Source organism: Gouania willdenowi, chromosome 6 (genome assembly GCF_900634775.1).
Source record: "Gouania willdenowi chromosome 6, fGouWil2.1, whole genome shotgun sequence".
Taxonomy (NCBI): domain Eukaryota; kingdom Metazoa; phylum Chordata; class Actinopteri; order Blenniiformes; family Gobiesocidae; genus Gouania; species Gouania willdenowi.
In genome coordinates this window covers 27,738,974-27,758,599 of record NC_041049.1, presented here as the reverse complement: position 1 = coordinate 27,758,599, position 19,626 = coordinate 27,738,974, and the positions used below count along the sequence as shown (strand labels likewise).

The following is a 19,626-nucleotide window of genomic DNA, read 5'->3' as shown; positions in this document are numbered from 1 at the left end:
GCTTCTTCTTAAATGGACTAGACCTCCAATCCAGGGCTCATCAACCTTTCTGAAACTGTGAGCTACTTCATAGGTACTGTATAGTCTGAAAGGTTACCAGTTAGAAAAGCACTTTCTAAACACTACATTTTCACAGTTTCACTTTAATTAGAGGGTAAGACAATAATGAAGGCTAGCAGTAACTTAGATAGGACGGTTTCAACATGAAACACTTTATTTCATCATCATCATCCTTCTTTATTTCAGACTCAGGGGTCCATTTTAAAAGCAAAGACACAATCAGTGTACACAAGATAAAAGCACATATAAAGTTGCCACAAAGATGACTGGTAACACAGAGAGATTTGAAGTGGATTTGTCAACAGCTGGATGATGGAATTGTGAGAATTCCTCATTCGACAAATACATTTATACATCGAGTTTCTCATAAGAGCTTGAAATGTGTTAGCTCTTGCATAACAAAATAACTCACTTGCACAGGTCCATCTTCTAGGCTATCTTGATGAGTCATTATAGGTAACTTGGAGTAAGCCAGCCTTTTTAAACCTATCCCACACGGGGGCAGTATAAAGAAGAGTACAGTAAGCTATAGAGAGATTTCTTTTAACATTTTCTGTGCAGATTGAACATTTTCTTGCCAACATATTGGCCTGGGCCTATAACATTCGACATTGCCTGTACATGTCATCATCTTTCTATTCATCCATCATCTTCTATTGATTGCTTATACTTGATTAAAACAGGTATGAATTCACTTGTTACAGCAGCAAACAGATGCAAAGAAAAAGTTAAAAAATACAATTAGTATCAAGTCAATACTCACAAACATAAATATGTGTTAAGTGGAGGCCTTGCTTATAATATTAGAATTTCAAAAATGACTGTAAACAATGTGAGTAGAAAGACAGAAAATAACAACATGCTCAGGTTATGCTGCTGGTGTTCAGTCTGATGGCTGTTTCTATTTACTGTGCAATTGTATACACAATGTACATACTTGTTTTGCAGCCTCGGCTTAGTGCACTGATGATTGGCAACTTCTCAAATCAATAAATAGTGTGTCTCGGTTATTAGGTGGTACTATTGGCTGATGAGTGTACAGGTAGGTGGCCTGTTACTCAGAGATCAGTGAATGCATCACAGAGTTAAAAAGAAGATTAATATGACTTTATTAACGTAAATTAGAAATGGGCAACTCTTATAACTGTAAAAATGTGATCGTATCTGATATGAGGGTCACATTATCAACGTCAGCATTTAGAATACTGATCAATCTGAGCATCAACAAGGGTTTGTGTGTCATATTTTTAAAAGTTATTATGTTAATTTTTATTCTTTTTGGTCAGTTTGTGTGTCATTTGAAGTCCTTTACTTTGGGGGCCACACAAAGTTAAACAGAGGGCCTCAAGTGGTCCCCAGGCCACCAGTTGTACATGACAGTTATATGTATTCATATCAAATAATTCCTCTTCATTTAACCATATGGTGATGGGCAGTGGGCAGCCACACGAGGACCACTGTGGTGACACACAGCAGATTCAAACCAGTCAAATCTTTAGCTGTTATGCCATCACAAAGGTCAGTAAAGGCATCACAGGTGTCAGTTAATCTATCACACAGATCTACAGACAATGATTGACCTCAAATATGTCCTTCTCTCTTATTGTTCACATACATTTCCCTCCCTGTTGTCCGTCCTTTCAGTAAAAGACGCCCTCTGGTATTTCCGACTTCGTTACAAACGCACAATGGCAGGAAGAGCAGTTTCCTCCCACAGACGCACATCCTCTGCTGTTCCATCAGAATCCCCAGTTTGAAGCACAACCTGAAACATGAAGCTTCTCCTGCTGTTACTGCTCTACAGCTGTACAGGTCAGTGTGTGTCTGCATGTGTATTTGGAAGTTATTTACTTCATATGTGGAAATGGACATATAATGTATTTGTGTACGTGTGTCAGTGTTTGTACATACACATGTATATGTGTGTTTATTTCTATATGTGGGTTTGGACTTTAATCTTTCTCCTCTCCCAGACACCACTCATCCACACTCACCTGTGGTTCCTCCCATCCAATCAAATGGCAGCACTTCTGATAGCCCCGCCCATATCTGGGCTCAGACACCATCTGAACATGTTGTTTGGGGAACATCATCTGAGGAATGGCATAGGTGGCGAGAAGGTGGAAGAGCAGAACCAACCTCTGATGGTCCATCACTGCTCAATGGTGCAGGACACAAGGACTCACCAGAAAATCAGTTAACCTCTCTCACTGACAACTCAGCCTCGCCCACTGACTCTTCACCTATTGCAACATCTGTAACATTACCTCAAACCTCACCTGGAATTGGATCTATAGCCTCACCTGTTAACTCACCGGATAACCCACCTGTTATCTCACCTATTAACACACCTGTGAACTCACCTGTGAACTCATCTGTTAACACACCTGTGAACTCACCTGTGAACTCATCTGTTAACACACCTATGAACTCACCTGTGAACTCATCTGTTAACACACCTATGAACTCACCTGTGAACTCATCTGTTAACACACCTGTGAACTCACCTGTGAACTCATCTGTTAACACACCTGTGAACTCACCTGTTAGCTCATCTGTTAACTTACCTTCAAACTCACCTGTAAACACACCTGTGAACTTACCTTCAAACTCACCTATTAATACACCTATAAACACAGCTGTTAACTTACCTTCAAACTCACCTATTAATACACCTATAAACACAGCTGTTAACTTACCTTCAAACTCACCTGTAAACACACCTGTTAACTCACCTGTTAATTTACCTTCAAATTCACCTATTAACACACCGATTAATTCACCTGTTAGCTCATCTGTTAACGTACCTTCAAACTCACCTTTTAACACACCTGTTACCTTACCTTCAAACTCACCTTTTAACACACCTGTAAACACATCAATTAATTCACCTGTTAGCTCATCTGTTAACATACCTTCAAACTCACCTGTAAACACACCTGTTACCTTACCTTCAAACTTACCTTCAAACACACCTGTAAACACACCTGTAAACACACCTGTTAGCTCATCTGTTAACACACCTGTGAACTCACCTGTTAGCTCATCTGTTAACTTACCTTCAAACTCACCTATTAATACACCTATAAACACAGCTGTTAACTTACCTTCAAACTCACCTGTAAACACACCTGTTAACTCACCTGTTAATTTACCTTCAAATTCACCTATTAACACACCGATTAATTCACCTGTTAGCTCATCTGTTAACGTACCTTCAAACTCACCTATTAACACACCTGTAAACACACCGATTAATTCACCTGTTAGCTCATCTAACATACCTTCAAACTCACCTTTTAACACACCTGTTACCTTACCATCAAACTCACCTTTTAACACACCTGTAAACACATCAATTAATTCACCTGTTAGCTCATCTGTTAACATACCTTCAAACTCACCTGTAAACACACCTGTTAGCTCATCTGTAAACATACCTTCAAACTCACCTGTTAGCTCACTTGTTAACATACCTTCAAACTCACCTGTAAACACATCTGTTAGCTTACCTGTTAACATACTTTCCAACTCACCTGTTAACACACCTGCAAACACACCTGTTAACTTATTTTCAAACTCACCTATTAACACACCTGTTAATTTACTTTCAAACTCACCTATTAACACACCTGTTAAATTACCTTCAAAATCACCTGTTAACTTCCCTGTTACCTCACCTGTAAACGTACATGTTAGCACACCTTTGAACTCACCTGTTAACACATCTATTACCTCATCTGTTAATGTACCATCAAACTCACCAGTGAACTCATCCGTAAACACACCTGTTACTTCAGCTTTTAACACACCCATTACCTCACCTGGTAATGTACCTTCCAACTCACCAGTTAACTCATCTATTAACACATCTGTAAACACAACTGTTACTTCACCAGTTAACACACCTATTACCTCACCTGTTAATGTACCTTCAAACTCACCTGTCAACACTGCTCGAACATCACTTTTAAAGACAATAACTATACCTATAACAACAGCCCAAACCACAATAACACGTGTAAACTTACCTATAACTTCTGTTAGTATGCCTGTAAACACACATGTAACCACACCTTCAGGAACACCTGAGACCTCTTTAACACCAACTTCAAACTCACCTGCAGACACAACTGGAACCTCAACCATGATTACACATGTAAATACATCTGTAACACCTTTAACAACACCAGACACCTCACTTGTAACCTCACCTGTAACCTTAACTGTAATAACACCTATAAACACATCTTTAAACACATTTGTAACATCTATAACACCTGTAACAACACTTGAAACCTCATCTCTAACACCTTCAACAACACCTGAAAGCTCCTCTGTGAAAGCTCTATCCTTACCTCTAACATCTGTAATCTCACCTGTAACTACATTTTTGACCACACCTGTACCTGAACACACATCCTTTCATGAAACTCAACCTTCAACCGTACCTGGACCTGTAACCACGGAAACAGTCAGTGTGCCACCTAGTACTTCCAGGTCAGCCACTGTAACTACAGTTGCATCTCCACCAACCACAGCAGCACCTCTGGTGTTGATGCCTGAGCGCACCTTCACCACTACACCTGTGAGTACCTGGCCTGTGATAAGACATACTTTACACTCTTTAAAAGAGAAAGGATCCAAAGAGCTGTACATTTGAATTTGAAATTGATTTTTATAATCATATCGCTGATCTAGAGAGTTTTTACTCCATAAATTAGCCAATGGCTAACATTTCACTAAAACATAGAATATTGGAGTCTTTCCACCTTTTATCAGCATTCTCCCCTTCATGGCCTGAATGGATGTCCTGGCGGACCGGTTCTGGCCTGTGGGCCGTATGTTTGGTCACACAATTCATGAAACTCCTCTTCCTGGTTCAGGTGAGAACCTCCAACTGTTCCGCTCACCTGACGGAGCTCAACTCCACCACGGACTCTGTGCTGCTAAGAATCAACACCTCAGGGAGAGCCTGCAACTTCAGTCTGAGCCTGAACTCCCCCACAGGCACTGCACACTGTGAGCATCCTGCAGTGGGTGGAGGAGGCTCTGTGTGTAGGATCAGAGGACTGCAGCCAGGGACTTTGTACCAGCTGACAGTGACCTCCAGAAGGGACGGAGCAAGTTCCAGAGGCTGGGTGTTGACAGGTAACACTACTGTAACACTCACTGAAACATATTCACATTTATTTATATTAGAGCTGTACATCAGACAGATTCCACAGAAAAGGTTAAGGTAGAAAGGAAACTCCATGAAAGAACAATAGTGCTGCTGAGCATTATTTCTAAAGTTTAAGGTTAACATGAAGGTTGCAACATCTGAGAGTCTTTGTATCAAAAATGGTTTATGCACAAAGAACACATATGACTTCAGGTGTAATTCAACATTGCTTTGTTACTTCCTTTAATCCACTTTCTCACATCAAATGTAACTTTGATGTGAGGAAAGTACAAGACTACGGACGAATGCTATGTTGCCAGGTTGGGTTTATTGAGTCTGAAGGAGGAGCTTTATGGACATTTGGATGGATTTTGGACACTTTAAGTGTATTAGTGTAATCACTCTGTGATTTAGTTTCAAGTGAAGCAAAATACAGTAAACACATTATTAACATAAATAAATAACATAAATAACATAAATAAATAAAACAACGGTGACCAGTTCAGAAAAATATTTTTATTTCACAGGGTTGTCCTTTATTTATTTACAATTACAAGATAACAATTTCATTCAGCAAAAGTTTCTATTCAAAGCGATGTACAACACAAGCAGTTATAGGGTTAAAGGACTTGCTCAACCTCCCACCCCCAATTTGTCATTGTTTCTGTCTTGAATGTGTGTGTGTGTGTGTGTGTGTGTGTGTGTGTGTGTGTGTGTGTGTGTGTGTGTGTGTGTGTGTGTGTGTGTGTGTGTGTGTGTGTGTGTGTGTGTGTGTGTGTGTGTGTGTGTGTGTGTGTGTGTGTGTGTGTGTGTGTGTGTGTGCGCGCACGCGTGTGGTGCGTGTGTGTGTGTGTGTGTATGAGGATTTTATTTTAAAGTTTTAAAGAGGTCTCTGTGTCTCTTTCCTCTCTGCCTGTCTTAAGAGCCGGCCACTCCGTCTCAGCTCAGGGTCCTTCAGGACAGGAACCAGAGCTCTCCTTCAGTACTCCGGGTAGTCTGGTCTCCCTCTGAGGGACAGGTAGACGGGTATGATGTGAACCTCACAGACAGCACATATGAATCCTCTCAGAGGAGCAGAGTCCCAAACTCTGCTGCTCCACAGACCACATTCAGCCTCCCGAGAGCAGGACACAGCTACAAGGTCAGTGTGAAGGCCTTCAGAGGGAACAAGAGCTCTGCAGCCATCTGTGTGAAGGGGACCACAGGTGAGACACACACAAGCATCCATACATTTCCTGTCCTCACCTGTCCTTCCCTGTCCTCAGCTCCGTCTCCTGTGGAGGACCTGAAAGTGGAGCTCCTGTCCCTTGACGTGGTCTTGGTGTCCTGGAGTCTCAGTGCAGGTCGAGTGGAGATCCTCAGGGTTCTGCTGTGGGATCAGGACAAAGTGAAGCTGAAAGACATCTGTCTGGGGAACTCCAGCACATCCACCATCATGGACGCTCTGCAGCCAGGGACGCCGTACACTGTTACCGTGGTAACGGAAGCTGGCGGCCAGCAGAGCTCTGCCTCCACAGCGCTGGTCACAGGTACAAGTTTCTCCAACATCCTCAATGTAACTCCATATATTGGAAATGAGAATAAACAAATGTCGTTGTGTTTCAGCTCCGGACCAACCCGCAGCTCTCTCTGTGGCCGCTGACAGCACGAGCCTCCGCCTGAGCTGGGCACCCCCCAGAGGCCACTGGGAGAAGTACAGACTGGTGCTGAAGAACGGCTCTGAAGTCTTGCTCAACGAGAGCATCAGCAGGTCCCGAACACATCTAGCCATCTCCAGCGTGGACCTGGGTCTGCTGCCAGGACACCTTTACATTGCAGAGCTCACTGCTTACAGTGGCATGCTGGGAAATTCTGCACACTGCAGTGCACTGATTGGTTAGTGTGTTTTTTAACCAAAACTTATCAAAAGAGTGTAAATGCCTTGAGAGTTGATGTGAAGTAGTAAAATGTGTCTCTGGGAAATGCAATTGATACCTTGGCCCACTGCAGCGCCTCGTCCGGTGCAACAGCTACTCGTCACTCATGTAGATGAGACATCGGTGAGCGTCCGGTGGAGTCTTCCTGCCGGGAGGTGGGACTGCTTAACAGCTCTACTGAGAGAGACAGAAACCAACACGCCACTGAGTCACAGGAACCTCAGCAAGGATGCCAGACAGTTCACCTTCAGCGGCCTCACCTCAGGGCGCAGCTACACTGCCTCTATTACCACCACTAGCCGACAGCTGAGCTCTTCTTCCTCTGTGGTGGTTCGGACAGGTACGACAGACACCGCAGAGATTACCACATATGTGATGATGGTGAATGGTTCTTTCTCTGTCCTTTAGCACCAGCGCCGGTAAACCAGCTTCAGATCTTGAACCTGGGCAGCACCGACAGCCTGCAGACACAGTGGGAGTCGGCGGTTGGAGATTTGGACTGGTACCGAGTCCTACTGGTGCACGACAGCAGCGTGATCAAGAACCAAAGCGTGTTTGCCGACAGCAACACTGTCAGTTTCCACTCACTGAGGCCGGGGGCACTGTACCGGGTGGTGGTGACCACGGTCAGGGCGGAACAGTTCTCCCGACAGACTGTGGCTGAGGGACGCACCGGTGAGGACACAGGCCAGCCAATCCAGTAAAAACAAACAGCTCTATTACAAACAAGGGCCTTGGTGAAAACACTTCAAGTTTTAATTTTACTTTGAAATTCAAGCATTGTTAATGTCCTATGTGGTTCTTCCCTGTTCTATTTGCCCCTGGCTCCTCCCCCATGCTTTTTTTCCTCTCAAATCATCTGGCTCCTACTCTTTCCAACTTATGGTTCACTTCCTCCTGATCCGTTTGCGCCTCTTTTTCTGGCTCCTTCCTCTCAGTCCCAGCTGCCGTTGTGGATGTGCGAGTCAGTAACAATGGTCGCAGTGACTTCCTCATTGTGTCATGGCGCCCAGCGGTGGGAGACGTGGATAGTTACCTGGTGACGCTGAGGGATGGGGACAGGACCTTACACACTCTGGCAGTCTCCCGATCCAGCCCAGGATGTGTCTTCAATTCGCTCGTACCTGGACGTCTCTACAACATCTCCATTGGTAGCTGCAGTGGCATCTACCAGAACCACACTTTCATCCAGGAGAGGACACGTGAGTCCACACTAAGATGTGTCTGTAGTCCTTGACCCACAATGCTGTGGACAGGTTTTGGATTGGTCTTTAACATTTGTGTCTTCAAATGTTGGTCCTTCAGAGCCGGCAGCGGTGCAGAGTCCCACTGCGACCCACGCTGCCCGCGACGGATACTTGAAGGTCTACTGGCGTCCTGCAGCAGGAGACGTGGATGTGTACGAAGTGTTCATCAAACACAACAATGTGTTCCTTAAGAACCAGACAGTGCTGAAGACAAAGAACGAGTGCGTGTTCACCGGCCTGATGGCTGGTCGGCTCTACACAGTGTTGGTCAACACTCGAAGCGGCAGCTACTACACCGGCACCTCCACACATGGCCGGACACGTGAGTGAATTCCAAATCAAATAAGTATCTATAGATAGATACTTTATTCATCTCCAAGAGAGGCAGAGGGTGGAAGGTTGGAAATTCTCGGTCGGCGCTCTCTTTAAAAGGGAAGTAAAGTTCCTAAGGCGTGGCTTCCAACATTCTCCCATCGCCTCTTGACTAGAGCTGCAACTAACGGTTATTTTTGTAGTTGACTAATCTATCCATTATTTTTTCGATTAGTCAACTAGTTATGATTATTTTTCTTTTTTGAAGCACTTATTTTGGACTGCTTTTTTAGCACACCTGCTTAAATACTTCCACCTGTGAATGTGTCCCTATTGTACTGTGACAGTATGTTTTACAAAGAGGAATTAAAACAATGACATAAAACATGTATTTACATTTAACACATAAAATATTAGTGAAATTACAATAAAATCATGAATCAATTAAATATCACAAAGTTAAAGTGTAAGTTGTCTTGAACTAAGTAGTATTAGTAGTAAACAAAGAGTCAGTGTAAATAAGTAACTTTAAAAAGCTGGGGCTAACCTGCAGGTTGTGGCGGTTCCAACCAACCACAGACTTCCTTTTACTTAAATCAAGAATAAATAATAACATCTTGTTTGAAATATTCCTTACAAGTTAAGAAATGTCTAATTAATGTTATCCAAATCACACAGTTGATAATAAATTAAAGATGCTTACTGTTCACAATAAACACTAGTATCAGCAAAAGGCAGAAAAAAGGTAATTAAACTAAAGATATTACTGATGTTCCTGTGTGTGTTTCAGTACCAGCAGCGGTCCAGTCCTTGGCGCTGTCTGAGCGAGGCACCGAGGACCTGAAGGTGACGTGGTTTCCTGCTCCAGGGGATGTTGACCATTACGAGGTGCAGCTACTGTTCAGTGACTTGAAAGTGTTTCCTCCCATTACTCTGGGAGGGGGAGAGGGCGAGTGCACTCTATCCTCTCTGACTCCCGGACGTCTCTACAAGATCCTGGTGTCCACCTTTAGTGGCCCTAATCAGAGGACCCGCTTCATCGGGGGCCGGACAGGTACTCCTCCTATACCTGTGTGTCCTAATGTGTGTGTCCTAATGTGTTTGTACCCTCTTGTTGGCTGTCAGTTCCCAGTAAGGTGAAGAACATTCAGGTGAATAATGATGGGGAAAGCAGCAGCCTGAGGGTAAGCTGGACTCCTGGCTCAGGCGATGTGGACGGGTTCTCTGTGTTCCTGTTGAGAGAGAACCGACAGCTGAGTGTCCGCAACATCCTCAAGCACAACAATGAGGTAACATTTGGTTCCCTGCAGCCCGGACAGACGTACAATGTTACAGTGCAATCAGTGAGCGGAGAGCTGGTTAACAACAGCACCACAGATGGACGCACAGGTACACACACATGGGTACACACACACACAGGTACACACACAAACAGTAAGTGGACTCTATTCTCTATTCTTTTCAGTCCCCTCGATGGTGTCGGCACTCCGCCTCACGGTGCTTCAGTCCTCCTTCGGTCTCCAGGTGAGCTGGCAGGCGGCAGTGGGTGTGGCCGACAGTTACATCCTGCAGGTATTGGACGACAAAGGAGGTCACGTGGCCAACAGCTCCAAGCCCATTGGACAAACCCAGCACAACTTTGTGGACCTCACACCTGGAAAGAAGTACCAAGTCCTGGTTCAGAGCAGCAGTGGGGGAGTCCTGAGCCGAGCAGTCAGCTCCGAGGCCCGAACACGTAAGACCTGAACCCTAAGCTAGTGAGGACTCTCTCAGGACCTTAGTCAGTATCAGACCTGTGTTTGTGTGTGTCAGGTCCTGGCTCAGTTTCAGATCTCTCTGTGAGGACTAACAGCTCCTCCTCTCTGACCTTCTCCTGGTCTCCTCCCGATGGAGACTTTCAGCTATACGAGTTTTTCCTATACCGAGCAGACGACACTCTGCAGGAACGTCTCCGCCTTCCTTCCAGCACTACACTGGTCTCATTTAATGGACTCACGCCAGGAGCCCCCTACAGACTAGTAGTTCTGATCCGGAGTGGAGACCAAACTAACCAGACCTCCATGAAGGCCAGGACAGGTAATTGTTGCCTCCATCAGTGTCTCTGTTGATATAAGTTATAATAAACTCATGTTAATGCTCAGTCCTCCTTTTCAGTCCCAGCAGCCGTCTCCACTCTGATTGCTCTCAGTGGGAATTTCTCCGACTGTCTATGGGTGAAATGGGATCTAGGAGAGGGCGAGCTGAGCGAACTCCTGTTGTCTCTCTACAACAATGACGGTTCGCTGAGGGCAGAGCGACGACTGAACCCCAACATCACCCAGGTTGTCTTCTCTGGACTTGTACCGGGTCGACTTTACCGAGCTGAAGTGCAGAGTGTAAGCGGAAAGCTGAGAAACAGAACAGGCACCATGGGACGGACAGGTGAGGGACAGACAGCGTCTCTATCTGCTGTCTTCTGTTATCATGTGACCATGTGTGTATGTTCTACTCTCAGCTCCATGTCCGCCTTCCTCTCTGCTCTTTCGGGGTGTCACTAACTCATCCTTGGAGGTCAGCTGGTCAGCTCCTGTTAACTCTGACTATGATGATTTTGACCTGAGGTGGACGCCTGAGGACAGGCTGTCAGTCACCAACCCGTACGGCAGCCGCACCTCAGGCAGCCGCATCCTGAGGGGAATGTTCCCTGGCCGACTCTACACCTTCACGCTGCGCACAATCAGCGGGAACAAGCACCGGACCCACAGCACTGCTATCAGTAGCAGCGTCCGCACCAGTAGGTGGCAGCAGGGTTCACACAGAGCTTACAACCATAACAATCCTCATTATCCCAAGGAAAGGAACTGTTTTGCTTGAACTGGTGTCCATGTTAACTGATGGCTGACTTCTGAGCACATCCAGCTAACACTCACAGTCAGTCACCAGCTGGTTTAGAAACGTCACTCAGAATGAGCTGAGTGTTATTCTGTCAGCTACAGGAAACTAGTCAATACTTACTCTAACCTCTCAGAACTACATGTGAATAAGTTGCTAGTTCTTGTTCTCAGAGCCGGAGCGGGTTCAAAGCCTTCACTGCCGCCCTCAGAGCTCCGCCTCCATCTCATGCTCATGGGCACCCCCGCAGGCCGACTATGACTCCTACACCATCGAGTGCCTCCACCAGGACTCGCAGACCCTGGTCTACTCCAGACGAACTGGCCGGGACTCCACCACCTACGTCATCACACAGCTGGAGCCTCACAAACGCTACACTGTGTCTGTAAAGGTCATCTCTGCAGGGAGCACCAGCGAGGCAGTGCAGGACTCTGTGATCACCATGATTGACCGTAAGCATAGGCGCGAAGCTGCTTGTGTGAGGGAATTAAACCACAGACTGCAGAGGAAGGGATGAGCTTAAAGCAGAAAGATGTTGAACTGTAGCAGAACTAGAAATAGATTAAGGACTGCTAAATATCACCCTCTATCGAGAAGGTCTGCAGTTTGACTGGTTCTCCTTATGATTCTCCAGGGCCCCCCATCCCACCTCTCAGCACACGGGTCAACGAGCCAACCCTGGTCACCACCTCCTCCATTGCGTTCAACTTCAACTGCAGCTGGTTCAGCGACGCTAACGGAGCTGTGCGTCTGTTCGCTGTCGTCGTGGCTGAGTCTGCAGGTGAGCAGTTCTATATGTGAGTTCAGTGTTGAGCGTTGCTGGGTGTTGTTTATCAGCCTCGTCAGGAACCTTGAAACAATAAACAGCTACTACTTCTGACACTGTCATCATATAAACATCAACCTTCTTTCATTTTTGTAAGATTTACTGTATAATACCAGTATAACCAGTATTAACTAATATATCCAGTATAAAGACTGGGAGAGTTGAGGGGAAAAAATATTCATTTTGTCAAACACCATCAGCAGGTCTGAGCTTTAATGCTGTTCTGCAAAAACTGGGTCAGTTTTAACTGATGACTGACTTTTGAGCACAACCAGCTAATACTAAGACTCAATCAACAGTTAACATGATCACCAGCTGGTTTAAAACACCACTGGAGTTGCTGCAGCATCAGAGTGAGTCTAAGACAGAGAGAACGAGACTTCTTGTCAGATCCTGTATTGATGTGATATCCTGCTTATACTGTATGCGCCTCCGCGGTGATGGACAGCGGGTGTCCTCTGCATATTCACAGGCTTGGACTGGGTGCAGCCGGAGCAGCTCCACCCGCTGCCTTCCTACTGGGACTACAGGTCCAACAGCTCCATCAGTGTCTACCAGACCGACTACTTCCCCAGCCACTGCACTGAGGACGCAGACAATGGTGTCCACAGCTTGAACATCAGTCTGGGGACAGGGATGGACTCACTGGGAGGGTCATGTGACCTGGACGTGGAGTGGAGCAGACGTCTGAATCCGTTCTGTGACGGACCGTTGAAGTCAAAAACAGCCTACAGGTACTAATGAATTACTGCCCCCTACTGGAGCAGAGTCCTCAGTTCACCGTCACACTCAGGTATGTTTGTCACCTGCAGGATCAGCATCCGAGCCTTCACTCAGCTACCAGACCAGGAGCACTTGGACTCTGCCCCTTTGTTTACTGACACCTTCCTTTCCTCACCCATCATCACTAAAGCGGGTCAGGAGCAGACAGGGGGACAGGTGAGGAGGACAGCTGAGCAGAGCTGAAGATGTTTCTCCTCCTTCTACAGAACATCTGAGTGGTGTTATCGAAGGAATCAGTGCCGGATTCATTCTCATGGTTGCCATAGTCGCCATCAGCGCATTGCTGCTGTGCAAAAACAGACCTCGCAAAGAGTGAGTGTGTGAATCTCCACCCCACAAGGTAACATCTGCTAATATCTACTCTGCTTAGGATGCAGCCACAGCCGGCGCTCCGCATGAGTGTGAGGAGGGAAGGTGCATTGCCACGATTACCACTGGGAGGCCGAGGGTAAGAGACAGACCATGTGACCCCCACTAAGCCCCGCCCCTCACTGATGAGTATGTCTTTACTGTGTTTACCAGCAGCAGACGGATCTGCAGGTGTGTGTGTGTGTGTGTGTGTGTGTGTGTGTGTGTGTGTGTGTGCGCCACAGATTGTTGATTGTGTGTTTATTCTGAAGTCCCATTAAGCTTGTAAACTTTGAGAGTCACTACAACCACCTCCACGCCGACTCTCACTTCCTGCTGTCACAGGAGTATGAGGTTTGTGACACACACACAAGGTTGCGTTTCTTAGTGTGATTTGTTTTGATCAACTGTCATTGTGAGTGTGACATTGTATTGTGTTGTGTAAGGACTTGATGTGAACATGTGTGTCTAACGTCCTGCTTGTCGTTGTTTCAGGAGCTGAAAGATGTTGGTCGCAGTCAAACTCAAGACGCCGCTCTGCTGCTAGAAAACCGAGGGAAGAACCGATACAACAACATCCTTCCATGTGAGTAGCATCACACACACCAACAAACACATTAGTCCTTGGCAGCGTTGTGCTAGTTACTGAAAAAAAGTAACTAGTTACTGTTACTAGTTACTTCATTCACAAAGTAACTCAGTTACTATTTTGATTACTTAACAATTACAAGTATTGCGTTACTGGAAAAAGTAACTTTTGATTTACTTAGAATTAAAGAATGTATTATTTATTATGGGTCATTTGTGTCCATACAGCTTCATATTAGTGCTGTAATAATATAATAATTCACTGTTGATCAACTGCTATAAAACAACCATAAATGATGTGCATATAAAGCACAAAACAGCTGCTCCAAAATTAAAACAGTAATTTTTCAGCCTTAACACAGTAATGTAAAGTAAGCTGTGCATATTCCAGGTGCACATTCTGCTGTTGAAAATGCTTACAAAAATAAATGTGGAAAAACTAACTCTAGCATTTTTCTCAGCTACACAATGCTAAACATATCAGGCTAATGAGCTGCTGTTACCAGTGACTCAGCAGCAGCGACAGGCTGCATATTTACAGCAACATACCGTGCAATAGTTTGGCTGACCTGTCCCTGGATAACACAGTCACAGTCCATTAAAATCCAGCTGCAGCATTAGCATAGCTTCACTGATGCATCTTTTGGAGACAAAAAAAATGCGTGTATATCCACTCTGAGAAGCTCCTCCTGCTCTCGCATTGACTCGTCATGATTGGCGCACGTGATGTAAACAGAAACACGCTGACAATGCTTCGTCTTCTACTGTTTTACCGTGGTTGGCACGGCATCCCGCAGAAATATGTAGCGCCACTGTAAACAGGAAGTACACTGTTGCTAGCAAAGTAACGGACAAACGCACCATATTGTAACGGCGTTCTTTCTTTCGAACATCAAAAGTGATGTTGGGGCAGTAACGCGTTACCACCCAACACTGGTCCTTGGTTAGACTGTCAGTAACAGACAGGTGTATCATCTGCGTATCAACACATACTGTATATATACAGAAAGCTTCATAAAAACATTTCAACTCACTGATGGTCATCAATGCTGTTTGCTTCTCACTACTGGTTAGTTCTGGTGCTGTCTGTTGTTCTTAGTCAAACAGTGTGACCTCAGTGGACACTTGAGGAGCATCAGTTTGTTTTAGTTTGACTGCAGTGTGTCCATGTGTGTTTAGATGACTCTAGTAGAGTGAAGCTTTCCTACGTGGATGATGATCCGTGCTCTGACTACATCAATGCCAGCTACATTCCTGTGAGTATGTGTCACTTTTTAGCCTGTGTTTTTTCTTTTAATCAATATTTGGTCCTCTTAGTCTGTTTATTTCATTCTGTATTCAATGATCACAAAATGAAAAGGTCTCACACTATTAACAGCAAATGTCCCACTTGATACTTAATGTGTGTGTTATTGAGTAATTATGCATTATTATTATTATTATTGTTAGTAACTATATTAACAATAATAAAATTATATTAATATATTATCATAATCATTATTATCATTAATATTATTATTTTTGTCATTGTTACGCTTATGGTTTGTTCTCAGGGGAATAATTTCCGGCGTGAGTATGTTGCCACTCAGGGTCCACTGCCCGGGACTAAGGACGATTTCTGGAAAATGGTTTGGGAACAAAACGTTCACAACGTGGTGATGGTGACACAGTGTGTGGAGAAAGGCCGGGTGAGAGCGCACACACTTCCCATTAGTTGAGACGTACCTAAACTGCTCAGATGATCCTCCACAGGGACTAAACAGATCCTGATTGATCCAAAGTGATGTACCTGTGTTTGCTGTGAGGAGTTCTTCTGAATATCTTTGACACTGTCTGACTCTCAGGTGAAATGTGACCAGTACTGGCCATTGGATCAGGATCCTCTGTACTACGGAGACCTAATCGTCCACATGCTGTCGGAGTCTGTGCTGCCCGAGTGGACCATCCGAGAGTTCCACATGTTCAGCGTATGTCCAGTAACACACCAGAGTGCGTGTGTGTGTGGTAACTTCATGTGTGTGTCTTTGTTAGGAGGACCACCTGTCTCTGAGCCGTCTGGTCCGTCAATTTCACTACACGGTCTGGCCCGATCACAGCGTTCCCGACACCACTCGGTCTCTGATCCAGTTCGTCCGCACTGTGAGGGACTATGTGAACCGAACGCCAGGAACCGGCCCAACGGTGGTCCACTGCAGGTCAGCAGGAAAGATTCACAGCTATTACTGTCACACTAACAGCACACCTCACTGCTATCAGACAGTCCTCATTGTCATCCACCAAGTCACATTCCTAATATTGTTTGAATGAAACTCTACTTGGAAAATAAAAACTATTCTGATTATAATAAGGACCATGAAACAGCAAACCCCACCCATTCAAAAATGAGGTAGGGTTAAGCAGGTGAGATAGGTGAGGAGGTTAGTGAGTAAGGGTAGATGTCCAAACACCATTTTGATAGTGAGGGCAATCAGGAGATGGCCTTTAACTGTGAGAGACGTCTCCCGACTTACACAGTAACAGGACAGGCGGTGCCACACACAAGAGGAGACTCACCAGGGCTCCGCACTAACTTTTCCAGTGGTGTCACTGGAATTTGGTCGCGTTTTTTTTGAAGGGGAGGTGGGTGGGTGTACAGCATAGCCATGCATGCTGATGAATAGTTGACTTAACTGGCGTACCGTAGTTTTGTATGAAGTAAAGATTGACAATGACTTGAGATTATTGCAAAAATGTTTTCAGGTTTTAGTGACAATATTAAGTTTTTCTGCAACAAGCAGTGGCTGAAATAACAGGTCATTTATTTTATATAATTTTAAAAGAAGACGTAACAATTTTTTTATTTTGCAGAAAGGCTGTACTTGAATTAACTAAACAGTAGCATAACCAACTTAGCATCTGCATTGCTTCACCCCATGGAAATAAATTCAGAGGGTCCAGCTCTGATAGTGGGGTCTCCTAACCCTCTTCCCCCGGTCAGGGTTCTGCAACCTTTACTCTACAAGGAACCATTTAACCTCATCTCACCTGGATTAAAGTCCTCCTGAAGCTGAAAAAATACCTTCTCAATGAAGACAATACAGTGTATTAAATTCTATATAGTAAAAATTATATAGAATAATGTTTGATTTATATTGATCATGTAAATGGCAACTTAAAAACAATTTAAGATAAAATAAAATAAATGGACATCAATAAATAAAACAGTATCTTGCATCTTGCAGTATCTTCAAATTCTTATGAATCTCAGTTTACATGAACTCAATGTTATATAAAAAATATATTTTTTTAGTAAATATATTTGAAAGGCTACAAAAAGTAACTTGAATTTCATAACGCATGATCATGTGGTCAACACATGCTAATTGCTCTTTTCTTGCCACACATAAAGCATGCATATTTAACCGGCACATTGGTGGTTAAATGAATCTGTTCCCACACAATTAAAATCTATATTTTCTTCCAGAATAGTGTTTTTTTGGTTCAGTTATCATACCAGGGATTTAAAACTTAAGGTTAGTCACAGGTGCAGGAAAGTTGATGGTCTGTCGATGTTGCAGGAGGTGAAGTAGGAAGGTGCTGAGTCATTGCACAACGTGATTTATTTTAAGTTTGAATTGTTATATTTTGATTTGATTTTTTTTAATAGCCATTTCAATAGTTTTTTTTTAAAGTTATTGGGAGCCATTGCAAAAGAGTCAAAAGGCCACATTAGGCCCCTGAGCCACAGGTTGCAGACCCCTGCCCTGGGAGAACCACAGATGAACATCTGGCCTGGCATCATAGTCCATCAGTTCTGGTCCCTCCATGCTGGTTCAGATGAGCATGTACGCTCCATCGCTGGGCTCGGTACGTTCTTCCTTTTTACTTCTGCTCTCAATGTGAAGGGCTCGTTATGCCTGGCTCTGTTCACGGACCGCGCGCGCTACAAAGGAGCACATTGGTGTTTATACTCTGCACATTCACCGATGCATTACCTGCAGCCGTGACCGCACACCGTCTCCTAAGCTCACCCACTGCGCAGAGCAAGAGAGAGAGAGAAGTGCACTCTGTGGGACGTGACGAGGCGCTCAGCCGCTCTGTCCAAAATAAGGTCACCCATACGCACTCGCACAGATACGACCAAATAAAATTTTCACTCTCACACATTGAAAATATACTCGCATATGCGATCATTTTGGTCGCAGTCTCGAGCCCTGCTCACACAGCCACACATGAAGTAAACACACAATTTACCTACAGACCATGACTGTTAAGATAATAACAGCAGGAATAAAACTGCTTTGTTTGTGTGTGTGTGTGTGTGTGTGTCCGTCAGTGCTGGGGTCGGCCGTACAGGGACCTTCATCATCCTGGATCGTGTGCTGCAGCAGTTAGACTCTGCGGACACTGTGGACATTTATGGCTCCGTGTTTGACCTACGGCTTCACCGCTCACACATGGTGCAAACCGAGGTAGGACAGTATCATGAACAGTATATGTATCATAGACATATAGTATGTGTAGTGTATATATACACTTGAAATATACTTGTATAGCACTAGTTTATCTATAAGTGTATTGAATGTTTTTAGTCAGGAAAACAATATGTAGGAGCAACTTTCTGAATAACTTATATTTAAGGAGTTTGATTGTTTGTACCTAATTGTATGTATCCTGACCTCAGCTAAAACCTGCAGTAAATATGAAACTTTCCTCCTCAGATTCAGTATTTGTATCTGTATCAGTGTGTCCGGGACATTTTGAGAGCACGGAAGCTGCGATGCGAGCAGGAAAATGTCCTCCATACAAGCAGGAGACTTTGAGTTGTCTCTGAGGTGAGTCACAGTAACCCATTACGCAGGTCAGATCACAGGCAGAGTGTCAGACTGTGCTCCCTGTTCCACAGAAACACTCAGAGGAGCCCCTCACCATCAGGAGACTGAAGCTGTGTGTGTGTGTGTGTGCGTGTGTGTGTCTTCTTCATCAGTGATCAATGCTCTTATTTTGTGATACGGTGTGTTGATTGTGTTTACAAAGCACATTAAACATCCTGTTCAGAAACCAGGTTTGTTGGATTTTTTGTGACCAAATACACTACCGTATGTGTGCGTTTTTGTGTGATGTTTGTGTTGTAATTTATTATGTTCTTTCTTGTTGTATTTTTTATTGTGATTTGTCAAGTTGTAGTTCTTTTGTTCACAGCTTTGTTGCTTTTGTTGTTTAGTACTATTTGTGTCATTGAAGGTGTGTATTGTCATTGTTCTGACTCTTGTCAGTGATTGAAAGGCTTAAGTTCCCCTGGTAGTGTTTTTGATTGACTTCGGTTTTAAGGACCAGGCACTTTCATTGTTCATGCCTAAGCTACAAGTGCTCCGCCACAGAGTGTTGGTTGTCTGAGTCTTGGAGTGGAACCAACAGTGAGTATGGATGCAAATGATTATTTTAGTTGTTTTATGGCACTGTGATCTTGCAGATAGTGTTTGAGACATTTATTTTAAGTCACAAAATCCGTGCTAACTATGCTAATGCTAA

The 19,626-nt window shown here is 44.4% G+C and overlaps 1 protein-coding gene across 2 annotated transcripts; it reads left to right on the top strand.

The window, feature by feature from the left end:
• Positions 1-31: 31 nt before the first annotated feature.
• Positions 32-19,155, top strand: LOC114464751 (receptor-type tyrosine-protein phosphatase beta-like). Of its 2 annotated transcripts, XM_028449262.1 has the most exons (33): positions 33-73; positions 1,705-1,872; positions 2,034-4,648; positions 4,947-5,211; positions 6,148-6,429; positions 6,490-6,753; positions 6,830-7,099; positions 7,214-7,480; positions 7,549-7,815; positions 8,079-8,342; positions 8,446-8,709; positions 9,490-9,753; positions 9,825-10,088; positions 10,165-10,434; positions 10,512-10,775; positions 10,854-11,120; positions 11,194-11,472; positions 11,744-12,022; positions 12,205-12,351; positions 12,869-13,130; positions 13,209-13,312; positions 13,386-13,491; positions 13,550-13,627; positions 13,705-13,719; positions 13,800-13,881; positions 14,023-14,113; positions 15,295-15,371; positions 15,669-15,803; positions 15,960-16,082; positions 16,147-16,310; positions 18,431-18,566; positions 18,816-18,929; positions 19,001-19,155. In XM_028449262.1, exons 2-32 carry the CDS (start codon positions 1,833-1,835, stop codon positions 18,915-18,917), a joined length of 8,307 nt encoding a protein of 2,768 aa, XP_028305063.1. In that variant the 5' UTR covers positions 33-73; positions 1,705-1,832; the 3' UTR covers positions 18,918-18,929; positions 19,001-19,155. The 2 variants fall into 2 exon arrangements, with proteins under 2 accessions (XP_028305064.1, XP_028305063.1); XM_028449263.1 differs by lacking the exon at positions 13,705-13,719 and having other exon boundaries at positions 32-73.
• The last annotated feature ends 471 nt before the right edge of the window (positions 19,156-19,626 follow it).